Source organism: Pyricularia pennisetigena (genome assembly GCF_004337985.1).
Source record: "Pyricularia pennisetigena strain Br36 chromosome Unknown Pyricularia_pennisetigena_Br36_Scf_14, whole genome shotgun sequence".
Classification (NCBI taxonomy): Eukaryota; Fungi; Ascomycota; class Sordariomycetes; order Magnaporthales; family Pyriculariaceae; genus Pyricularia; species Pyricularia pennisetigena.
Genome location: NW_021940926.1, coordinates 311,423 through 333,074, shown reverse-complemented (window position 1 = coordinate 333,074; position 21,652 = coordinate 311,423). Strand labels below are relative to the sequence as shown.

Below are 21,652 nucleotides of genomic sequence, written 5' to 3'. Positions count from 1 at the left end.
AGGGTGCCCTGTCGATTCGAAGAACCGTCGGGTGGTTCTCAGCCTAATTTCCCTTTCTTTTAAACCGTATTGTCTAGCCTTCCGGGGAAGGACGCCTGCCTTTCCGGCTGGCAAAGTTTTTTTTTTTTGTGCCACGCTGGCTCGCATCGCGAGATTGGGCCTTGTCTTGTGCGCCTCTATGCGGGTGGCGCGCCGAGCCGCCGATCGGACTCTTCCTTCACCGCGATCAGTGGAAAACTCGTCAAAGGGGAGATCTGTCGATTATACATGGGTGTTGCGAGGAAAGGCGTTCCGTGTAGTGACGGTGCTTAGGGCGACAGGTTGAAGAGTTTTTCGTGTGTGCGCGCCTGTTAGGGCTACAGGCGGAAGTCCCGCGCAAACGTTAACAGCATGGTCCGTGCGCCCATACTGAAAATTTTGTGTACGGGAGAGAGTTGTAATGCTTTTGTTTGCCGCTTCGGGACGAGGACCTCGTAGCTTTTCCACTTCCCAGTTTGGTATAAGATAAATTTCGAATGGCGGCGGCGTCTGCATAAGCAGGTTGAGGCAGTTCGATGGCGATAATTGGCGCCGCTCGTAATCAAAAGGGCCCATCCCCTTATTCAAATATTTTTGCAAGATTCTTTGGAACTCCGAGGAAGGCTGAGACTTGTCAACCAAGAGCTCATGCGCAACAACCCATCCCTTGACCATAAATTTTACGCAAACTTTTCCTGAATTCAGATCAGCTTCTTTGGTTTCATTCGCCGTCTGCACATGCAACATCACGTTAGTTTCTGCAAAATAATCGTCAAGGAATATTCAATCGACCCATACCCCTGAAAATTCACTAGATTCGCGTTGAACCTCTTGGGCTTTTGCTATGCTGGATGGTTGGTTTGCTGTTTGAACATGTTTTTCCTTTATGTTTTTTAGCTCTGCTATCGCGGTTCGGAGCTTCGTTTCGTGACCGGAAAGTTGCTCATTTTGTAGACGACTAGCCTCGATCCTGTGATTAATTTCTGATTCTATCTGCTCTAACCGCTGTACAGTGTTCTTCTTTTCGGCTTCTTTGGCCCTCAATATGCCAACTGCGCTATTGAGCTGGGTTTTCTCGTTGTGCAAATGCCTTAGCTGCTGCTCGAGACTCTCGTGTTCTACTTCAAGCGACTCATACAGATTGTGACTTTGCTCGAGTTTACGCTGCAATTGTTGAAGTTCAATCTTCTTTTCCATCGCTTTGCTATTTAGCGAGTCGACCGTCTCCTTAAGATGCCGCAGGTGTTGTGTGGCCGCATGGACCTGCTCTTGATAACTGTCCACTAAAATCGGAGACCGCGACGCGGATTGCTCCCAATTGCCGGGCATATTTTGGTTAAGGCGGGTCGACCGCGAAAGTGTATCTTGATGGGGGATGGAGACACCGGTATATTGAACTTGGGTGGTATCTGTCGCTGCCTCCAGGATTTCTTTTTCACAGGCGAGATTGTCACCGAAAAACGAAAAGTAATTCGATCGCTGTACAAAATCAAACTTTAGCTGATCGTCTGTTTGCAATGGCCGATGCAGATCCGCCAGGAAAAGCAAGCTTTTGTTTTCGGCATGATCCAACACGGCTGGCAACCCACAACGATTAAGCCGTTTATCTTTTCCACCCATGTCCAACCCAAATACATCTGTTTGGTTTTCATCAAGCTCGGCCTCGCGAATAATATTAACTATTCTCCTTACACAGTCGTCTATGTCCCTGTACTTGTATTTTCCCGGGTCCCTTGCTTTATTGAGCAAACGTCTGGCCATGGTTTCCTCGGGTTTTTGTTGCATAAATGCTGCTATTTGTTCGGTCCCGAAGCCAAACATGTGCGCCACCGACGCGAAATCAAAAAGCACCCCATCAGCTGCCTGTACCACACGAGGCCCCGCCAGTCGTTTTTTCGTTTCTTTTTCCATGCCAATCCCTTCGCGGAAGGCAAAAAGCCATAACTGTCTGTACAGAATGCTGAAATGATCGACAGGATTTACTCGGGCGTATTTGAACCTGTACCTCCCGATCTGTATTGCGCATTCGTCGGACGGATTATCAGGCCTAATAAAAGCATGCTCTAGTGCCGATTCGATGGTCTCATGACGTTTAGGATTAATTAGCATTTTCATACAATTGGCAGGACCTTTTAAATATTTTAAATTTTCGAAAAACTGGAAAAGCGATGGCACCAAGGAAGTCTTGGTTTTCACACAAATCCTAGTCCAAATCTCATTTCTCTCGTCGGACGTAAATCCTTGAAAAATATCGCCGCCTTGAATACGGCCACCGAGAGCGACCGCCTCCGACTGAAATGCGCCAGGGGCAGTTAGCTGCAATGCCGCTATATCTGCTCTCGTGACTTTTTGCATTTTTTCTTCGTCGCTGTTGAATATATAATAATAAAACTCCTTCATTCGACTTAAAAAGTTCAAAAGGAGCTGACCACAGATTGTTAGTAAATTCCAGGCAGTGCATCGGATGGCTAAACAATCTTACGTCATGGCATTTTAAACAAATCATTTTGTTGATCATGCTAAGCCGCATGCCCCCATATAGGGCCGGAATTTTCAGGAATGCATCGAAAGCTGGCCCGAACTGCTTATGGTTTAACAGCTGGTTAAGTCTTTGTTTTTTGTTTTCCGTGTTCGAGATGGATGCAAGTCGTGCCCACCAACGCATTTCGAAATAGGGGTCCTTAAACCCGAGAGCCCCCTGAAACTGACGAATTTTGTAGTAAAACTCCCCGTCGTCTGGTTTTTTTTCGTTTGTATATTCATCCATAAGAGCAACTTTCAGATCTTTGCTGATATCTGTTACAAAACGTCAGATTTTGTAACTGTCGTAGAGCTGGAGTCCAAATACGTACCGGCGGGATAAAAATCCACTATCCATCTTTTTTGGGCATGAGAACGCAGCTGCCGAGCGGCTTCGACTCTGTGTCGGCCTCGGAAACATTCCAATTTGAAGGAGGGAGAGAATTCCAATTTTGGATACTCTCCTCGAACTGGTTTTGAGATGTTTTCCGCAGATATGCCGGCTGCATGAAGAAGTTCGTGCAGCTGATCTTTTTTTATGCAAGCAGGAATGCGGTTAGGCAGCTCTTCGGGGCGCCAGCCCTTTTCGCCAGCATAAAGCCTTTTTAGGCGTTCTACATTTTCTGGATCCAATTCCTTGGAGTCAGGAAATGATAAAACATCAATGTTAACACTAGCTGTCCCCAAATGTGTGGCTTTTTTTTCCGCCTCAATGCGCCGGGACGCGGAGATAGCCAGCGTTCGAGACATATCAGCGTGGATAATGCTGCGTGTTTCCGGGATTTAAATTGAGAGTAGAGAATCCAGCTGTGCCACGGGGTTATTTGAAACATTTAGTTTAAATGCTACGTGGTGGACGAAAATAGGACCACGGTAACCGACATTGGGACGGGATTTGGTCCTTCCCAGTTTTTGGGCAATCGTTCTAATTAAATAAATTCTTAACCATTCTTAAAGGAACGGGCTGCAAATCGCGACACGAAAAGGGTTACCTAGCTTGGTAGACAATACTTTGGAATTTACTGCACTACTTGTAAGCCGGAAACAATTATGAGCGATGAAATTATCGATCTTTACACGCAGAAACGCCAAACAATATTTCCTGGAAGTAGCGGAAGTTTTGGAGGCCAACTTTTGCCGGAACTTCTGCCGGCGGCTGAAATCCAAAGAAAATTTCCGCGTGAATTACCTGTAACGAGGACTAAAAATGGTGTAACGAAAAATCGGAAAATACCCGCGCTGGGCATACATTCTGATCTTTTCAAAAGATGGGCTGAGGCCATCGACGAAAAGCCACCTAACAGTCCTGTCAGCAAAAATGGTACTGCCGGTAAACCGTCTAAGCATGACAGCACCGCATCGCTTCTTCCAACCGGTCAACCTGGAGAAACTTTATCTCAATCTTACGGGGATAAATACCGGGATGTTTTCGAACTGCAATATGGATGCGGTAATTATATTACGGTAGCGCAAAAGATTAACCCCATACGCGACGAACCCACATTAGTCGCCGTTAAAAAGCTAGGAGGGGATAGCGCTGAAGCACAACTAAAGTCCATTAAGAAAATCAGACACGAAAGCTTTCTTGCCTGCCATGACGTTTTTCGAGTGCAGGACTTTTATATTGTTACGTTCGAGTTTCTGCAGTTGTCACTGGCGGAAATTGTGGGAAACCCGCGTTTGGATGAATTAAAACTGGCTTCAATCTTGGGTCAAGTATGACAATTACACATATTAACGTATCCATAACCAAAGCTAAACTTTCTAAAAAAACAGCTTGTCAAGGGCCTGTCGTACCTGGAGGCGGAAGGCCTGGAACACGGGCAGCTTAGCTGTTCCGAAATCCTGGTAGACACGTCTGGCCAAGTCAAAATATGTAAGTACTTTAACGACTCCAGGTAACAATGTACTCTAAAAGTGCTTTAGGGTCATACGAGAATTGCCAGCCCGTGGTACAAGACTGTGCGGATATGAGGTCGTTAAGCAAAATAACTATGGAATTAATGCAGGGCTATTGTAAGGAAAACGGACGGGTAGGAGTAGACGATCTTGTTCGCTGGCCAGCCGACTCCCGGGCCGTCGACTTCCTTTCGGTAACGGCGGATACCAGTGACTTAGGTTTGCTTTCAAATGTGAGAGCTCGCCCGCTTTGCTTTTTCAAGGATATATACTAAGCTCAACAGCATCCGTTACTTAAACTACCATGGAACCCAAGATTGTTAGAGGACATTGTAAACCTGACGATGATCTCTGCACGCCGAATATATGCGACAATTTAAAGGCATATTAAAATATAGCCAACCGCCAAATAAATTTCCGTACTAACTAAGCATATTTTCAAAAGGGGTTCGGAAACTGCACTGTGGCTACATTGTAGGTAAAACGGGCAAATATTGTTCAGCTTAGGTATTTGTTTAGATTTGACGGAATTCCATACCTGCCTAATTTTGACCACAAATTAGAGAACGTAATCCGAACCAAGCTTTTAGTGTTGCCAACGTGATACGGAATTTTGCTGCCGAGTCTGCCGGGCAAAAACGGAACCCAAGTGATGTGTCATCACAGTGTGGCCCGAATTTGGGCTCAGCCGGAGGCCAAATATGGGCTTGACCGAAAGCCCAAATTTGGGACCAACCAGCCAGTTCTTTATTAAACCAAATTTTAACAAAGTTCTTTGGGTAATTTTTGTTAGCTAACTACGTAAAGATTAATGTTGAAAATGTCGGCAGCGAGGCAAAATAATCGCAATCGAAAGGAGGGAAGAGATAAATGCCGCCAGGCACTCTCTGAACATATTTGTGGGGGTTTTATTATTTTATTCTCCCCACCCGTTTTGATACGTCCACACGCACACACTAACAAAATGCAGGCGAAAGGCTGGGGATTAGCGTCCAGCCGAGCGACGTCCGTCTCAACCCAGGAAAGAATGACCCCTATCGTTGGAAATTCATACCGGGTGAGGAAGAGACCTTGAAACCTATATTTGCAAAGAATCTGAGCGACCACTCGACCGGGATTTATCAGTTGTTATGCTATGGAGTCGGCAAAAGGTTTGAGGCTGTGCCAGCTGAAAATGCGACCCCGCCTTTTCAATCGGCTACTACGGTATGTCTTCCTTGCAAGCCGGCTGCGATCGGAAACCGATTTTTGTGTTCTTTTCTTATCGCCTTTGTAGCTTTTGCCCACTGGCACAAGCTTTACAGACACAATCGAAAATCTGAGTGAGGAAAACGGAAAGCTTTGCAAAGAGGTCGACGATCTTAAGAGAAGATTAGAGGTAGAAGAGAACACAAGATGGAAAATGGAGGAAGAAAATCGACAAATGCAGGTCAGTCAGGCGGAACTACAATTTCAACTGCAGCAGCTTTTGGGTTTTGTCGAAAATTTGCGGGTAAACGTTTCAAACTACTGTCGCGGAATGGATCAGGTTATACCGCTGCTGGAAGAATTAAAAAGGTGCGGAGTAGAAAACATAGGCCACAAATAAATGGAGAAAGCAAATGGCGTCTGTGTTTTTTTGCAAGTTGAACTTTTCTGTCAAATCAAGAAGTGAAAATAGGTTATCTGCATCAGTTGTCCCATGATTAGGATAATTTAATAACGGTCCTGCGGCTCCTTCGAAACAAGTAATTAATACGAATTACTGCAACAATTTCTGTGTACATATATCTCTAGCATAGAAAAGGAAGCTATTTACAATCTGTTCCGACATAAAAGAAAAGGGTTTTGTGGATCCATGGGTAGTTTACAAGTAAGACACCGGAATCGCATGTTTATCTATCTGACTGGGGAGCCCCACCCAAGTTCGATAATTATTGTTATTCCAACACTTTGCGTCCTCCTTTGCCGGTTCACCATAACCGGCACTATTAAAAACGAGGTCTGCTGATTGAAGTGTGGTGTAATCGTTGTCGCAAATCTGCAGTAACGTGGGCGGTACGGAAAAAGAGTTGATGGGCGGAAGCTCCAGGGCCGATGAAGCTGCTGCCGGCACCTGACAGAATTTGGACGTCAGTCCTTTGTCCCCACAAAGCTGGTTGCTGCTCTGGTAAAAGGCCGGCGTGTGGTCCTCCCCCCCTTGACTGTTACAAGCCTTAATTGGCCATGAGTTTTGTTGGATATACACAAATGCGCCGTCGGAAGGAGCAGGCGATGACATCAGCGACGCGGTGTTTGTTGGGGTATTTATAAACGGCGAGGCTGATTGGCAAAATTAGCAGCGCACAGAAATTAAGGTGTTTGCGTTGTTAAACGAACCATTTTCAAAAGCAAAATCGGAAAAGCAGTCGCTCCCGTTAATCCCATTGCCTTTTTGAGGCACAGCAAACGGAGACCCAAGCAAACATTCCTCCGGGGACGCTGGCGACCTGTTGCAATGTAAGATAGAGGGCTCGGAGGGCTGGAAACAAAGGACGCCAAAGTGATGCTCTTGTTGAAAGATTTTCAACGAGGTCGCGGACTGGAGTTGTTTTGCAAGTTGAACCGAGATGTCTGGGGTGTTTTGGCAAAGACGTCCGACTTGGTCCCGGATCTGATTAATAGAAGAAGACGGATATTTTTGAGTCCAGGCAATTAGCTTGTCCTCAATATTAACCACACACATTTCATCTGGCGTTAGAAAATTTCTTTTGTTGGATAAGATTTTGGAAATTGTGCTAAAATTAAGTTTTCCGTCAGTAATTTAATTACAAAGCATGTATACACAAAAGTAGTTCAAGTTTGAACGGTGTTCAAATGCTGGATGGTAAATAAAATGTTTGCGAATACCTACCTTCGGTCCTTTTTGAAATGAGCTCCTATTTTGGCTTGATTTAAACCTTTGTTTTTGCGATGAAAAAAGTAAATCTTTCGCCTCAATTCGTTTGATATCTTGGCCCGTGGTTGCGGTTTTCTGCACGTATTACGTTTTCTAATTGGTCGCGTTGAAATTGGCGTGGCCGCAATTGGCGCGATTTGGTTGCTCGGATTCGATGGGAAAGCGGGGTTTTCTGCCACCCGACGCCAGAACAACCCGGTATCAAGCGGATGCAGCTGCGGATATCCTACACGAAAACGGTGTTGGTGGTTCCGCGCCTGCACGCCCAAAAGTGTGTCGGGTTTTGGGTTGCAATGTCGCATTGATGTGGTTTGATTGTGTGGCACGTCTGCGTAGCAATTGCTGCCATTGTGGTTGTCAAAGCCTGCGTGGCCTGCATTAGCGTGGATGTTCATAATTTGGCACTAGGCCCCCGCGCGGAGTTTTTGCAGGGCGACGAGATTGTTGCCAATTAAATCCGTGCCCGTAGGGAAGGGGTTGTGTCAGCTGAGTGCCGGCATAAAACCGAATGTTGGCACAGTTTTGGGTGAATTTAAATTGTATTGACAAGTTGTGAAGTTTGGAGGTCAAAAAAGATTTTATTCAAAGAAGTTTACCCAGATAGAATTTTGGATTGTTTTACAAAGTTTACCATGGCGATCCGACGGGAAAAGGAAGCATGATATATGGCAACAGATTTCCAGCAAAAGGGCCGCGAAAAGGGCCTTGGGAGGCATGTTTTCCCAATGATGCGATGCATACAATCGCAGTTGGGGGTATTGCGTCCCTGGGATCGGTGCTGCTGGTACTGTTAGTGCTGTTGGTGCCGTTAATGCTTTTTGGAGAGGATACGGCCCCATCCAGTGGATTTTTCATTTCCAGGCGGTGCTCCCCTGGGTCCGCTTTGATTGCGAAGATCAGAATCGGTTGAAGGGACAGGGGACCCAGTTATGTAGCACAGAAGCGGGGTAAATAACATAAGCCGGGGCAGGATGCAAAACAACGATTAGGGGGAGAAAAGGAGGGGAAGTGAGGAACAGTTCGACAGGAATTGGTCGATGTTGGTTTGTGTGACGATTTGCAATCCAAAAATGGGTTTGCCGACCCATTTTAAACCGATGACGAAAATAGCCAACAAAAGTAATATCGTACAACACGTTTGGAACCTTTGAACCTTTTTACAAACCGTTGGTCATTTGCACCCGTTATCTCGGTGAATTAACCAGGGGATGCTTTGGTCGGGCGAGCAATATGATTCTTGAGCCTTTACAGATAACCAGGGCTGCATTATAAATCACACTACGCACCGTTTCCCGTAATTTCCCCATAACAAAGTGCCACATTGTGAGCACAGGCATTTCGGCGCTCCGTGTTAAGGCGGAGTTAATAAGCATAAAAATAAGAAAGGCTCACAGACAACCAGGCCGCAAATGCGTCCCGTAGGGCAGATTCCAGGATTTGACGATTCAATCTAGACCTTTGATATAATGCACTAAATGTGTCCACGTCCAATGCTACAGGACAATGTTTCCAGGATTTTACCGTTAGCGGCCTGCTGGGGCGTCACATTGCAACCTTTTCAACCGATACGCCAGGCGTGTGGACGATGTGATGCCAAGTTTAACATATGTGTGTGACCGAAATAAGGAGAGGGAAATGCTGGTGATGTGGTCTAAACGAAACTGTGACCGCAAGCAACATTAGGCAGGAGGGTCTCGCAAATGCTGGAACCGCAACCTTGGACCTTTTTTGTCGCTGTGATGAGGTTGAACTGTCGCGACATTAATGACGACAATTTTTGGTACTTTGAACCAGAGCCTCGGGATTGTGATGAAGTTGGTGATATGTAACAGCTAAAAATCGAACGGTGATGCCGCGAGAGTTACCCATATATAGTATAATATTATTAAGCAATTGGCAGGAAGAAAAAACGTTAGCAACACGATTCGAAAAAGTGGGATTTTAGTGCCATTAATATCCGTCGAAATGCTACTCCGTCGCAAAAAAAACAGGGATGGAGCTTTGCCAAGGTGGTGATAAGAACCAAAACCCCGGGTCCAGCAAAAGGACGCTGCGATCCTCGAGTTTGCCACTTTTCAAATGCGCAGTTGGTGTTTGTACGCCTGAAATACAGGGCCGAAAGGCCAAACTGAGATTATCAACCGAAGAGTAGTGGGGCCCGTACATTTACCAGGTTTTACGGAAGGTGCTCCCTGCAAAGGTGCCGAATTAGGAACCGGAGGTGCAACCCAAAGCAGCATTATCATGTTGTTACTTTTGCACAGCACCAACATCGACCAAAAGAGGGAAAAAGGCGGCTATCACAAAAAAGATCGCCAAAGACCAGATTTGGACCGTTTGTGCGGAATCTAACTGCGTGGGCGAACAGGCGCAGGCGATAGAAACCCCGTTTTGACTGGCAACCTTCAGGATGTGGATGTAGGCATAGGGAAAAAAGAACATTTATTATGAAAGTCGAGTCCGACGCCGCTACCATCGCCAACTCCTAGGTCAAAACAGTGGCTAGTCTACTTTATCAATACTGTCAGTTGCATAGCATCACAGGACCCTAAAAGCCATGGTAGCCGCGCCTCAAAACCACGTATCAAGCGGCGCAGCTGCTTCGAATGAAGACGACATGGTAACTGCCACCCCACCATTTCCCAAACGTCCCCAGACCGATTTGCTCAGGGGTTGGGAAAGCGTGAAGTTAATACATCATCAGGTGCCCAACTATGATCATCTTGACCATTATCTCTGTCGCGCACTGCAGATGATTGAGTCCGCCCGCCAGATAAATGTGAAAAGAGAGCGGATCTACCAGCAGGAGCGTGTGGAAGCTCAGGCATTGCTTTACAGAGTGCACGATTTGCAGGAAGGACAAAAGGAACTTATGTCGGACCATACCAGGGCCATCAAAAACCAGGAGGAGATGATGAAAATCAATCAAAGTCTGGAGCTTCAACTCGAAGAAGCCGGGATGAACCAAGCTGCGTGGGAGCAGCAGCACTGCCAGCTTGTCAAAAATGCGGACCTGAACAAAGCTCAAGTCGAGGGATTGGAACATGTGGTCGAACAACAGGCGCGAGATTTGCTGGTCGTGAGAGAGGATAACGAAAAAATCATGTCGATGCTTTTGAAACATTACCCTAGCCTTTTGGAGGACGGCAGCAATCTTTTTTCAATCTTGGAGAACGAAAGCGAAAACGGCAGAAAGAAGAGAAGGCGGCCATCCAGCTAGACAAAGATAGGCGAAGGTTTTACCACTCGGGTAGGGACAAAGGCTATAGTTTCGAATCTAGCTTGCATAGTAAATGCGTAAATATACCAAAGCTTTAATGCACCAACAAAAACAGGATATAGCCGATTGTCACCTGAAACCCCGCCGTGTCCGGCCTTTATTAACAGGAGATTATAAATACGAAAATGCTAGTTTTTAATAAGGAAGATATAATACAACCGGGGACGGGGTATTTGACTAACAATCAAGGCAAACTAATGTGGGAGTTTGAGTTTTGGAGTTATTGCCGGCCTGTACACGGTTTTTCGTTCTATTTCGACTTGAACCCAATCAAAAGGATCACACTAGTAGTAGTAGTAGTAGTAGTAGTATTATTTAACGCCGGGCTCGGCCCGGCTCATTAGCCGGCCGTTAGCAACCTCCCGAGGGGTATCTCGGCGCGCTTTCTATTTTTCTCTATTTACACAGCGGAAAACAAGGGCATAGAAGCGAATCGAGCCTGACCGGGTTCGTGCCCGGCCCTGCTTACAGGGTTGGTTCACTGACGCGACCCCGTGCCTTCAGGCGCACGGAGGATTCGTCTGACGGCAGTTGACGGCTCTTCGTCGAGAGGGGCCTGTGTCCAACCAGCGGTGCTGTCGGTCGTTTGTAGCCATGTAGACGAAGTTCCCAACAAGTGTGGGCTCGACGGCACAGGCGGGTGGTTGTTGTCGATAGCCAGCCGGGTTATCCTTGCCACATTAAGTGGGGAGGAGGTGGAGGGAGCAGGATTCGAACCTACGTTACACAAGTAACAGCCATGGCGCTTAACCACTGCGCCATCCCCCCAAAAAAAAAGGATCACACTACCCGTCTTTATTTTTAATCAGGCCCGGGCCATTGACTGTCCTATTCCATTCAGCCACGTGGACGACATACGTCGTACGAAAGAGTCGGAAATGCGTTTTGTCAAAGCGTTTCCGTTAACCGTTTCGCTTTTTGCTCCCTACACAGTGGCAGAAATGCGATTAAACGCAACGGCGATCGGTGCACAAAATGGCGCCTCCACGATTGAATGTTAGGAAGTGGATATGCCCATCGACGCTGGGGGCAATTTGAGTTTGGGGAACGTATAAAAAATCACCTGGAGCGTTTTTCCGCCAGGAAAGTCCGAGGGGCCGTACAACACACCATATAATTTGTAAGGTCGGGTAAAAAATAAGAGACCGTATTTTAGTCTCACTAACCATTCAACAGGTGGCTGTTCCTGCGAAAAGGAATGTTTTGTTTTACGTTTCCCGGTAACGATTCGACAGACGCCTACCTGACGGCTGGGGAATTCGGTCTCTTGTTCGCGGTAGATACGGCAGACGTAAGCCTCACCGGCCATGCTAGCGCGTCACTGGGCAATACCGAGACTGTTTTTGCGCAGATGGCGACGGAGGGCGGGGTTCTTCCCAATCATAGGAGAGTGCACATGGGCGCATGCGATGCAACTGAAATGGCAGGTTGGAGGAAGCTGGGCTGGAATAAGGACAAGAACTGGAAACTGGTAGGTCAAAGGTAGTCTGGATGCTTACAGACTCGTGTCCTCAACCAAGTAATCCCGCTGGGGTTCGGAAGGCCAGGCAACAAAAGTCTATAATAATATATATTTAAAAGTAATACAATACGTACTGTACCAAATCAGGCATGTTAATGTTGTGGAGATTGGTGGATTTAGTACCGCCAGGCGTTCGTGTCAAGTTTATCAGCTCCTATGGTCCCAGAATTTGGCCAGGCCAAGAACTTGACTACATCGCAAGGCTTGGTCGCAATTTCACCCTGCGTGCTTGCCATAAAGCGGAGTTTTCGCGCCCAAAATAAAAGATTGGTCCGTTAACAAAACCTGGCTTTTTAATCGTGCTCCGTAATCTCTATTCTGTTATTCGTTTTGTTCCCTTCTTTTTGCAAAAAATATCGTCTACTTCTGAAACGAACACATTTTACGTCTTTGTTTTGTACATTCTTTCGGTCGACTACTGGCAGCTGCTAAGCTAGCGCATGGATGCCAGCGTCAGCCACCTAGCCATGTCGATTGATTACTGCAAAAGCTTAGAGTCTTCGGATCCGAATGATGATGCTCTAAACGCCACAGCCCTGCGGGCCTTCGTAAGCAGCCCCATAACATGGGAAACGATCAAATATCTCGCTGTAAGGACAAGCGAGGTAATCGTTTGTGAAAATGACAAAAGAACAAACATGTCTGTTGAGTCCAGGATATCGGACCTTGAGAGGTTTATTGCCAACCTGGTTTGGCATTCCAAAGTCCGAGCTGCAACATTAATGTCTTCTTTGGTTTATTTAAGTCGGCTAAAAGCTCGCCTCCAAAACTGCATTGGTCATCCAAGTACGCCGTATAGACTTTTCTTGGCAAACCTGATACTGACAGCCAAATACTTAAACGATAAATCGCCCTGGAACAAGGAATGGGCCAAATACGCATTCCTACGTGCAGTGGACGCAAACGGTGACAACCTAGGTTATGGCTTCCATTTCAGTACTGCAGGAGTAAACGAAATGGAGAGACAGCTCCTTGATCTGCTATCTTGGGATCTGAAGATTGAGAACAGTGATTTGTATCACGAGCTGGAAATGTTCCTGAAATCAATACGTTTTGGAATTTCCGAAGAACTTATTACGAAGGGGAGGTTAGCAAGGAACGACCAACTCTCTCCCGTACACAAAATTTTCAGTATGGGCGCACGGACCATGCTGTTAACGTTTGCGCGGGACTTCCGCCTGTAGCCCTAACAGGCGCGCACACACGAAAAACTCTTCAACCTGTCGCCCTAAGCACCGTCACTACACGGAACGCCTTTCCTCGCAACACCCATGTATAATCGACAGATCTCCCCTTTGACGAGTTTTCCACTGATCGTGGTGAAGGAAGAGTCCGATCGGCGGCTCGGCGCGCCACCCGCATAGAGGCGCACAAGACAAGGCCCAATCTCGCGATGCGAGCCAGCGTGGCACAAAAAACTTTGCCAGCCGGAAAGGCAGGCGTCCTTCCCCGGAAGGCTAGACAATACGGTTTAAAAGAAAGGGAAATTAGGCTGAGAACCACCCGACGGTTCTTCGAATCGACAGGGCACCCTCTCACCCCCTCACACCTTCTGGGATTGCCTGCAGCGAGGAGGTAGTGCCGTTACGGGGGTTGGTTAGTTGTACGTGGACCGGAAGCACTGTGCCGGCGCGGCAGTCTCCAAAGGGTCCCGACAGCAAGACGTGGTCGGCCCATTGCTGGAGACGGCTTTGGGTAACGGGAAGCAAGAAACGTGGGCACGGCCTTGGTTCGCACCCTTGGTACACCCCGTGGACGGTGGGCCGTGGTGGAATAGTGTGACTGAGGCGCCCCATGCTTCTCACTCGCACTGGGAATCTGCGCCGGGTCTGGAGGACGGGAAGAACTCGATTGCATTCATGTCCACATTGTGGCGCTGGGCTAGCCCAGGAACCAACGGGGGACTAAGCTGTGGATGGACATGTACGGGGTGTCGCCGGCTTTTCGAAGCTTTCTACTCGCACTAGGGACGTACACCGGGGCAGATGATGTCGTCGGCATGTTAGGCGGAAGAGATGCTATTTTAGCCGGAGAGGACGGATGCGCGCGTCGGTCTATCAAGAGGCCTTTTTGTGGATGCGGTAGGCTTAAGGTGCAAACCTTGTATTTACGTGGCAGGCTGGGTATCCAGCGACTAGGAGGGCTCTAGCTGGCCTGTCCGTTAGAGGGTCTGGTCCAACCCTGTGACTATAGTTTACTGTAGGAAATGCAAGGAACGGTCCCCCGCATATAGGGAATGGAAATTCCAATACACACCGAGAAAGGAGCCCGAGGAACTGCGTTTGCCAAGACCCCTACTGGGCCATTATTTGGCCATGAGGACCGGCCACGGCGATTTCAAAGCCTACCATGACCGTTTCAACCACCAGGATGCAAACACCTCGTGTGCCTGGTGCTGGAAGCGGACCTCCCCTGAGCACCCGGTGCACTGCCGCTATTCGCGGGCGGTGTGGAGAAACTGGCCGTGGCCTGATAACGACCGGCCGGCCGGGCCGCCAAATCGCGCCCAACGCTGGAAATTCTTCCAGACAAGCTTCGGGCAACCGAAAAGCTTTGAGGCGTTTTCGATAGCCACCAACTACTTCAGCGCCCGCCCCAGAGCGGCCCGCCAGCGCCCCGCGCGCCACGAACGCACTTTACGCCTAGGGACACCGATCGTAAACGACTCGAACTCTGACGAGGAATAGACTTACTGCCTTTTCACCCACACTTCACGGCACAAGCCGTCAGACGAACCCTCCGTGCACCTTAGGCACGGGGTCGCGTCAGTGAACTAACCCCCTAAGCAGGACCGGGCCCGAACCCGGTCAGGCACGATCCGCCTCTGCCCTCCTTGTTTTCCCCCTGTGTAAATAAAGAAGATAGAACGCGCGCCGAGATACCCCTCGGGAGGTTGCTAACGGCCGGCTAACAAGCCGGGCCGAGCCCGGCGTTAACTAATACTACTACTACTACTACTACTACCCATCCTGACGATACTCGCTTGCAGAAGATCACCGACCGGCGAGACGAAGATTACATAAGGATCGGATCACGTGACCTCACGTGATCGCCAAGACCATTGAACCCAGGAAGACAAGGGTGATCTTAGAGATCACAGCTAACCAGCAAAAGTCGACGCAAGTCACCATTTTATACCATTTCCGAAGGGGGTTGTCGGCAGGTATCTATTTAGGTGGGTGCCGTGCGTGGTTCGCCAAACGGTTCGCGCAAGGCAACCGCGTAGTCATTCATGGTTGCATTTGTAGCCCAGGCGGAAATTAGTCTAACTTGGAAGGGGTGTTGGCTGGTGGAGGGGAGGTGGGACTATTGGTACGGTACGGTCATAGACCTGGCTGCCATGGTTAAGCCTGACCGCTACCTCCATTTCCACTTCCACGACTTATGTTCTTTGGGTACTTGATACAAGACGAGCCTGACGCTCGAAGTGCCTGTTTGCCTGCCTCCGGGTGCTGTTAAGGTGAGGTGGCAGAGCGGCCCTCTGCCTGTGGGCAAGCCCCATTTTCTTGCTTCACCCCTCGTGGCCCAAGTGCAGTAGCCGCGCTGATGGTCTCTGTCGAGACGCCATTCGCACTGCGGTGTTAACGTCGCTGTCTTGATGCTTGTTTCTAACGCTTCCTCTACCAGCCATCTTCTCAAGGCCAAACCCTATCAGTTCTAATTCACTTCGTACAAGCAGCCCAAATCACCAAACTATTCAACGCTTACCTGCAACATGCACCCCGGGCATAGCCGCATCAAGCGAGCCACCAGATGAAGGCTGATGACGACTCATGCAAATATACGCTTACGGGTCTCATTTGCCTTCAGACCTCCATCCCAGCAGATGTACCACACCTTCACCAGCTTCCCTTCTACGTTAAGATGGGGCCATGGTTGCCTGCTGCCTGTTTTGTGCGGACAATGTTTGAGCTTCGTGGAAAACACAAAACGCATTGCCTGGGTCCCCATTGCAGGCGTACGCCCCATTTAACGGCCACAAGCCCTGGCAATGCCTCGGGACTTGAGCTTGGTTAGTGATCGTGTCGTGCCACGTTGCATGCAGAAAAGGCGCTCTACTTATGCCACGCAACTTCCAAGGTATGGCGTAGAAGGATTACACATTTGTCTGGGCGCGGCCGATATCTATGGAAACACTTAAAGGCCTCCTCCCACCCCTCTCAGGTGCAGCATATGCGTCACAATTGCTGGCTTGACACTCTCTTTCTCAATCGAGAGTAATGACCCTTCTACGAGGTTACGAGCTGGGGCGTGATGAGGTTGGAACATCTGGTAGGGAACGCTCGTGCCGGGCACATTCGAAGCGGCGCTGAGTTATTGCGTCCCTTCGTCCGGAAACAATGATTTCTTCAAGCCAACCAGGATTTCCCTGCCGATCTCGAGTGCGCTCGATTGACACGCAACGACATCGAAGAACTGTATCGTTTTATCGAAAAGAGACTAGAGCTCTCTCGGATCAACAAGCTGCGACAAGTGTTTGTTCTTGTAGACCGCTGCAAGGGTGATCAGGTTGCCCCATTGGCTGCAAAAAAGAAAAAAAAGCAAAAAGGTATGTTAGCAGGGAACACAACCAGAAACAAAACACTTTGGCCACTTACGCCTGAGCAGTACCAAAGATGTTGGTGACAATATAGCGCGTCTCCTTAAGACCATGGAAGGCTTTGGTGCTGTGTAGGAGCGCGTTAATGCCTCTTTTGGCAATATCCCGAACGAAGCTGTCGTCAGGGTCCAGCTCCTCGTTGAGAGGGTCTGTCCGATCGAGGCTTGCGTCGACTTGGTTGGTCTGGATATATTCCCTTTCGAGGATAGACTTGATGACTGGTCTACAGATGATGTTAATGGCACCCCAGTACTTGGCTCGGAGTCTGGCGTCGAGGATGTTGTCGGCCGGGGTTTCGGGTTCCAGGGGGTGATGTTTCGGCCACCAACGATCTTCGCCGGGTGTTAGGTTCTGGAGCAGCGTTTCTACCAAGGGTTTCAAGGAAAATTTCTCTCTCTCCGATTTGGGCCCGTAAAGTTCCGTGTGCGCCTGATTCAGCGTTTTTCGTAACCAGATTTGCCCGTGATAGCTATAGGCGACACGCTCATTGATGCCGCATTCGATCATGTGCGGTAGGTTCGGGGGCCGCATGCTTCCCTCGTATTTACTGATACCCGACTGTTGCAGATTGAGCTCGGCAATAATATCGCTGGTTATTGTTAGCATCGATTACAAAGGGTTCCCAATGGTTACGTACCATTCCAATTGCATGCAGGTCCAGTAGATGAGATAGTAGTGTATGTCCTTAATATCCTGAGGTGCACTACTCGTAAGACGCGAAAAATGGCTAAATTGGTAAATTTAGTAAAACCTCAACGGCAAGGTTCCCTGGGTGCTCAAAACTCACTTTCGGAGTAGATGCTGGGCCTTAACACAGGCATGGTGAATGTGCCAGTAGCTCTCCATCACCCTCCCTAGCTGGCCGTAATAAAGGCCAGCTAGGATGTTCGCATAAACATGCCATATGGACGTGTCTCCCAGCTGATTGTGCAAAATGTCGGTGGCACTAGCTAGGTATTGCAAACCCGGGATTTCTGCATTCCTCACGGGACCCGTACTCCCCTGGAAGGAGGCTCGCTTACCGCCAGTTGAGGTGAAACAGGCCGACGGCGGCGTCCCCTCGACAGAGGATGGGGGCATACCGTTTCGAGAGACCGGAGAGCTCCGAGAGCCATATTGAACAGAGACCGGATTTTGCTTTTCGCCATTTATAGGGACAACATCGGGTATACGATCCTTATGCAGGCAGATCTCGCCCAGGGCAAGAATACAGAGGACCACGGCAGTTTTAATGTCACTAGGCAGCGCGGACCGTCCTTGGAACTGAGTTTTAGACGCCTCGGAGCTGGAATCGGCATCTTCTCGTTTGCGTTTCTTGCCCGCTTCAGGGCTTGCAAACCCTGCGACCGGAGGGTCCACTGCAGTGGCTTTCACAGAATGGACGCTCCGGATGAATTGAGTGATCAGATCATCGAGGTCCCTGGGCAGAATGATGGGGTGCATGTTCTGCATATTGTCCTTGTAGCTGGTGGCAAGCTTCCGCACGTGTTCGGCATCCAGCCTAAGTCCCCCGGGCGTCCTGCGAGGAGTCGCTTTTGTGTCAGAGGTTAATGCAGAATTCTGTGGACTGTACGGCGCAAGTTCCATAATATCCATATGGCCCCAATCGTTGTTGGAAGACGGTGATGGGGCCACGTCGTTGGGGTTAGAGGTGAAAAGTCCAAAATCGTTGGGAACCTCCTTCAAACCATCTCTCTTGTTGCCCTCGCCCCGCCCATATAGATGGAGAAAACTCCTACTTTCCTCGATTTTGAGAGGGTAGGCTTCTGGATGTTTGATGCCATGATCCTTCAAGAGGCTGCCCACAAGGTTGTGGATCGCTGACCATTTGAGCAAATTGCCGGCTCCCGTCGTGTGGTTCTCGGGTATCGCCGGTTTGCCAACTGGTATAGGTGAGCCAGGTGGAATAGGTCCGTCGTCATCCAGAAGCGGTATTGGCTCCTCGGCCTCCTTCACTATGTATTTGCATGTAATCGCCGGTGGCGCTACTTCGAGTCGTGACTCGTCGGCGAGCTCGCCGCGGCCCGAGTTGGGTGATGCCTGCACGTTTGAAACGGCATCTTTGCTCCCTGACTGTTCGACCTTGATGGCTTTGGGGATAGCTGGCAATGCACCGATGCCCAGCGCAGCAGCTATTGCCCCGATGGCATCTTCGAGAACATCAAAGCGATCATCCAATGCTTTAAACTTTGAATCCAACTTTGAATTAATGGCTTGGACCACCTCAAGTACCTCGGTTTGAACCTTGTCTTGACTTTGCGGGCGCGCCCGACATTAGCCTCGGCGGGACATGAACAGTCGAAATAAAAATGTACTTACTGCTTAACAATCGGCTCTTTATAGTTGCATTGCTCATTTTTCTCCTTGCAGTTCTTGCAGGGCTTTTGCTCATCGCATTTAGCTTTGAGAAGCCGGCAACGATCGCAAGCCTTGCGCCACCGCGTGTTAGCATTCCAGGTTGCAAGAAAGCGGCCAAGTTCTCAAAAAACATACCTGTGATACGCGCTGGTGCTTGGGTCGCTGCTTGCTAGCCGCTACCGATGCTGGCGCTCCATATGGGCTGTAGTCCTGGCACCCCTGGCAAGGCGCCGGATACGTGTTGTGCGTGGGTGGCGAGGGCTCGTGTGGTGACTGTATATAGCCGTGGCCGTGTTCAGAGGGGGGCGGCGGCGGCCGGAGGACAGATTGGCCATTGCCAAAGCTAGGCTCTCTTCGGCTATCGGATGGCGGTGGATGGGGAGGCTGAAACGGCACATGGGATTGCGGTATGCTATGCCCAGATATGTTTTTCGTTGGGTATGGTTGTGTATAGGCGCGGCCGTGGTCTGAAGGAGCGGATGGTGACGACTGCGGCGGATGCGCGTGATGCTGTAGCTGGACGAGAGACTGGTGTGTTGGGTTCTGGGTAGGCGGCGACACAGGCGACGGTATGGAATGCCCGGGCGCATGCCACGAGGTCTGACAGACTGCGTCGGCCATAACGTTGTACACAGGCAGCCGAACCTGTAGAACTGTAAAGGAGTATATCGGAGATGTTTGTGATGCAGTGTCTCCAAAAATGTACTGGGCAGGAATCTAGGAACAATGCAGTTATACAAGTTGATAGTCGCAAGTCGAACCACCAGTTGGCAACAGGGGTTGGTCGACCCCTGCGCCCACCGTCGCATGGCGGCTAGCCAGATTGATACATCTTTGGCTTTCGCGAGTGGATGCATGTTTCTACGATTGGGGTTTCAACCATTCCGAGAAGCAATGCGACCTGGGATTGCGAAGTAGCATTCCCAACACGACGCAACCAACCGAGCTCACGAAATTACTGACAGATCTTCCAACCTGGTGGGATGTGTGGAGACAGCCGCCCTGTCCAACCTGGCTGGATTCCGGGGATACCCCCGACAGGGGCCTGCCCATCTCAAGGTGGAAGATCTGCTGGGTGTGGCCGATTGAAACCTTTCGTACTTGCTTCTATCTCGGCGATAGCACTACTGTGTCCAGCTGCGGGTCGATAAGATGCGCGAGCTTGGCAACGACATGGATGTGCGTTTCCCCATAGAACGCGGTTCGAGGGGGCGTGGGCGTTGTGAAAGCGCGTCTACGTGATTTTTCTCCGCACTGCTGGCTCGTATGGTGGCGTAAACTACTCGATAACAATCAGTGCCTGGAGCCGTATACTATTGCAAAAGAAACTCCTTTGTACCTCCTCGCTCGATTCATCAGCCACAACCTCTCGTTTTGAGCCAGCCCGTTCTCACGGTCGGCGGCCAAGGTGTTACTTCCACTTTTTGCCGATAATCGGGAGGTCTTGGCGCAACTACCACGACGCTAACCACATATCATAATCGGTATGCACAGCAATGAGAGCTCGGCAATGAGGGGATCGCTGCATTTACCCGGGGCCACAGCTCGCCTTTACAGCGACCTCGCAACATTTCGCTTGCCGTGTAGCATGATGTCCCGCATACCACGAACCCCGATAACTAGCCTCGCCGCTGCAAAGCTCTGACGTCACCCTGAGGCCACAACGCACGCCTAAGGGAAAAATCACAACCGATGCATTTGGCAAGACCAGACCGGCTGGCAGGTCGCCTAGCAGACGTCTTTTTTCGTCGCACTCGTTTGCAATCCACGTAAACAAAGGACCCAGCTTGCTGTAGACAATGGCTATATTGAAGCAAATCATGCTTATGGGCTGTTTTGGCGTTATTTGGCGGCAAAAAATGTGGTGCCGATACTGGAGCTGCACGATGGATTTGTTCCCGCTGGCCCCAACGGCATCCGGTTCGATGCACGCGATTACAAGAGCTCTCCATTTCGTTTAGTCCGCTATTTTCTTTGTTCGGAAAAATGAATAAGCTTTATTTAAACTTATCTATTCTTTTCCTGCTTTTTCTTCCTCCTATTTTCCTGTTGTTTATACTGCCCTTCTGTTTGTTCTTCTGCTTGTCCTCTACTTCTGCTTTTCAGATTGTGGATATGTGCGGTACCGTATGGCGATTGCATATACTCCTCCACCTGTTACCCGAATTCCGGCACCTCCATATAGCTGGATAACATCACCTGGTTGTAAGGCATGTTCGCGCGAGGAGTCTGGTTCTGCCTCTGACTCGACGAAACAGACAGTAGATTGCATTTCCGGGGTGTCGGAAGCAATCCCTCCTCTGGTCGCCTTTTCAAATAGCATTAATGTGAAATTCATGTTTGTCAGACACTATATCCAGGCGTTTGGCCTTGGAACCTCTTATAACCCGACCTGTTAATCCTCAAGGATTCCTTTACATACCTCCGGATTGGTGATCAAATTATTGGGCTGCAGTAGGAATGGTATGCTCAGAACTTCTCTGGATCTACGATCGCATAACTCCGGCGCTGCTTTTCGACCCATTGGGAGGTTTGCGC

General features: G+C 49.2%; 3 protein-coding genes across 3 annotated transcripts; 1 reads left to right on the top strand and 2 right to left on the bottom strand.

The window, feature by feature from the left end:
- Nucleotides 1–11,112: 11,112 nt before the first annotated feature.
- Nucleotides 11,113–11,412, bottom strand: PpBr36_11312 (uncharacterized protein; the record flags this gene model as incomplete). Its single annotated transcript, XM_029898414.1, has 1 exon — nucleotides 11,113–11,412. A coding segment is annotated over one exon (300 nt), but the record flags the coding sequence as incomplete, so codon positions are not given.
- Nucleotides 11,413–16,470: 5,058 nt separating this feature from the next.
- PpBr36_11311 (uncharacterized protein) lies at nucleotides 16,471–19,759 on the bottom strand (the record flags this gene model as incomplete). The annotated part of the gene is made up of 7 exons (XM_029898413.1): nucleotides 19,250–19,759; nucleotides 19,076–19,185; nucleotides 17,544–19,010; nucleotides 17,394–17,459; nucleotides 16,755–17,345; nucleotides 16,618–16,678; nucleotides 16,471–16,572 (listed from the first exon to the last, which is right to left on the bottom strand). The coding sequence occupies exons 1-7, from the start codon at nucleotides 19,733–19,735 to the stop codon at nucleotides 16,471–16,473; spliced, it is 2,883 nt and encodes a 960-aa protein (XP_029743444.1). The 5' UTR covers nucleotides 19,736–19,759.
- A 507-nt stretch (nucleotides 19,760–20,266) lies between these two features.
- On the top strand, nucleotides 20,267–21,104 carry PpBr36_11310 (uncharacterized protein; the record flags this gene model as incomplete). Its single annotated transcript, XM_029898412.1, is given in 3 exon segments — nucleotides 20,267–20,293; nucleotides 20,310–20,378; nucleotides 20,994–21,104. 3 exon segments carry the CDS (start codon nucleotides 20,267–20,269, stop codon nucleotides 21,102–21,104), a joined length of 207 nt encoding a protein of 68 aa, XP_029743443.1.
- Nucleotides 21,105–21,652: the final 548 nt, after the last annotated feature.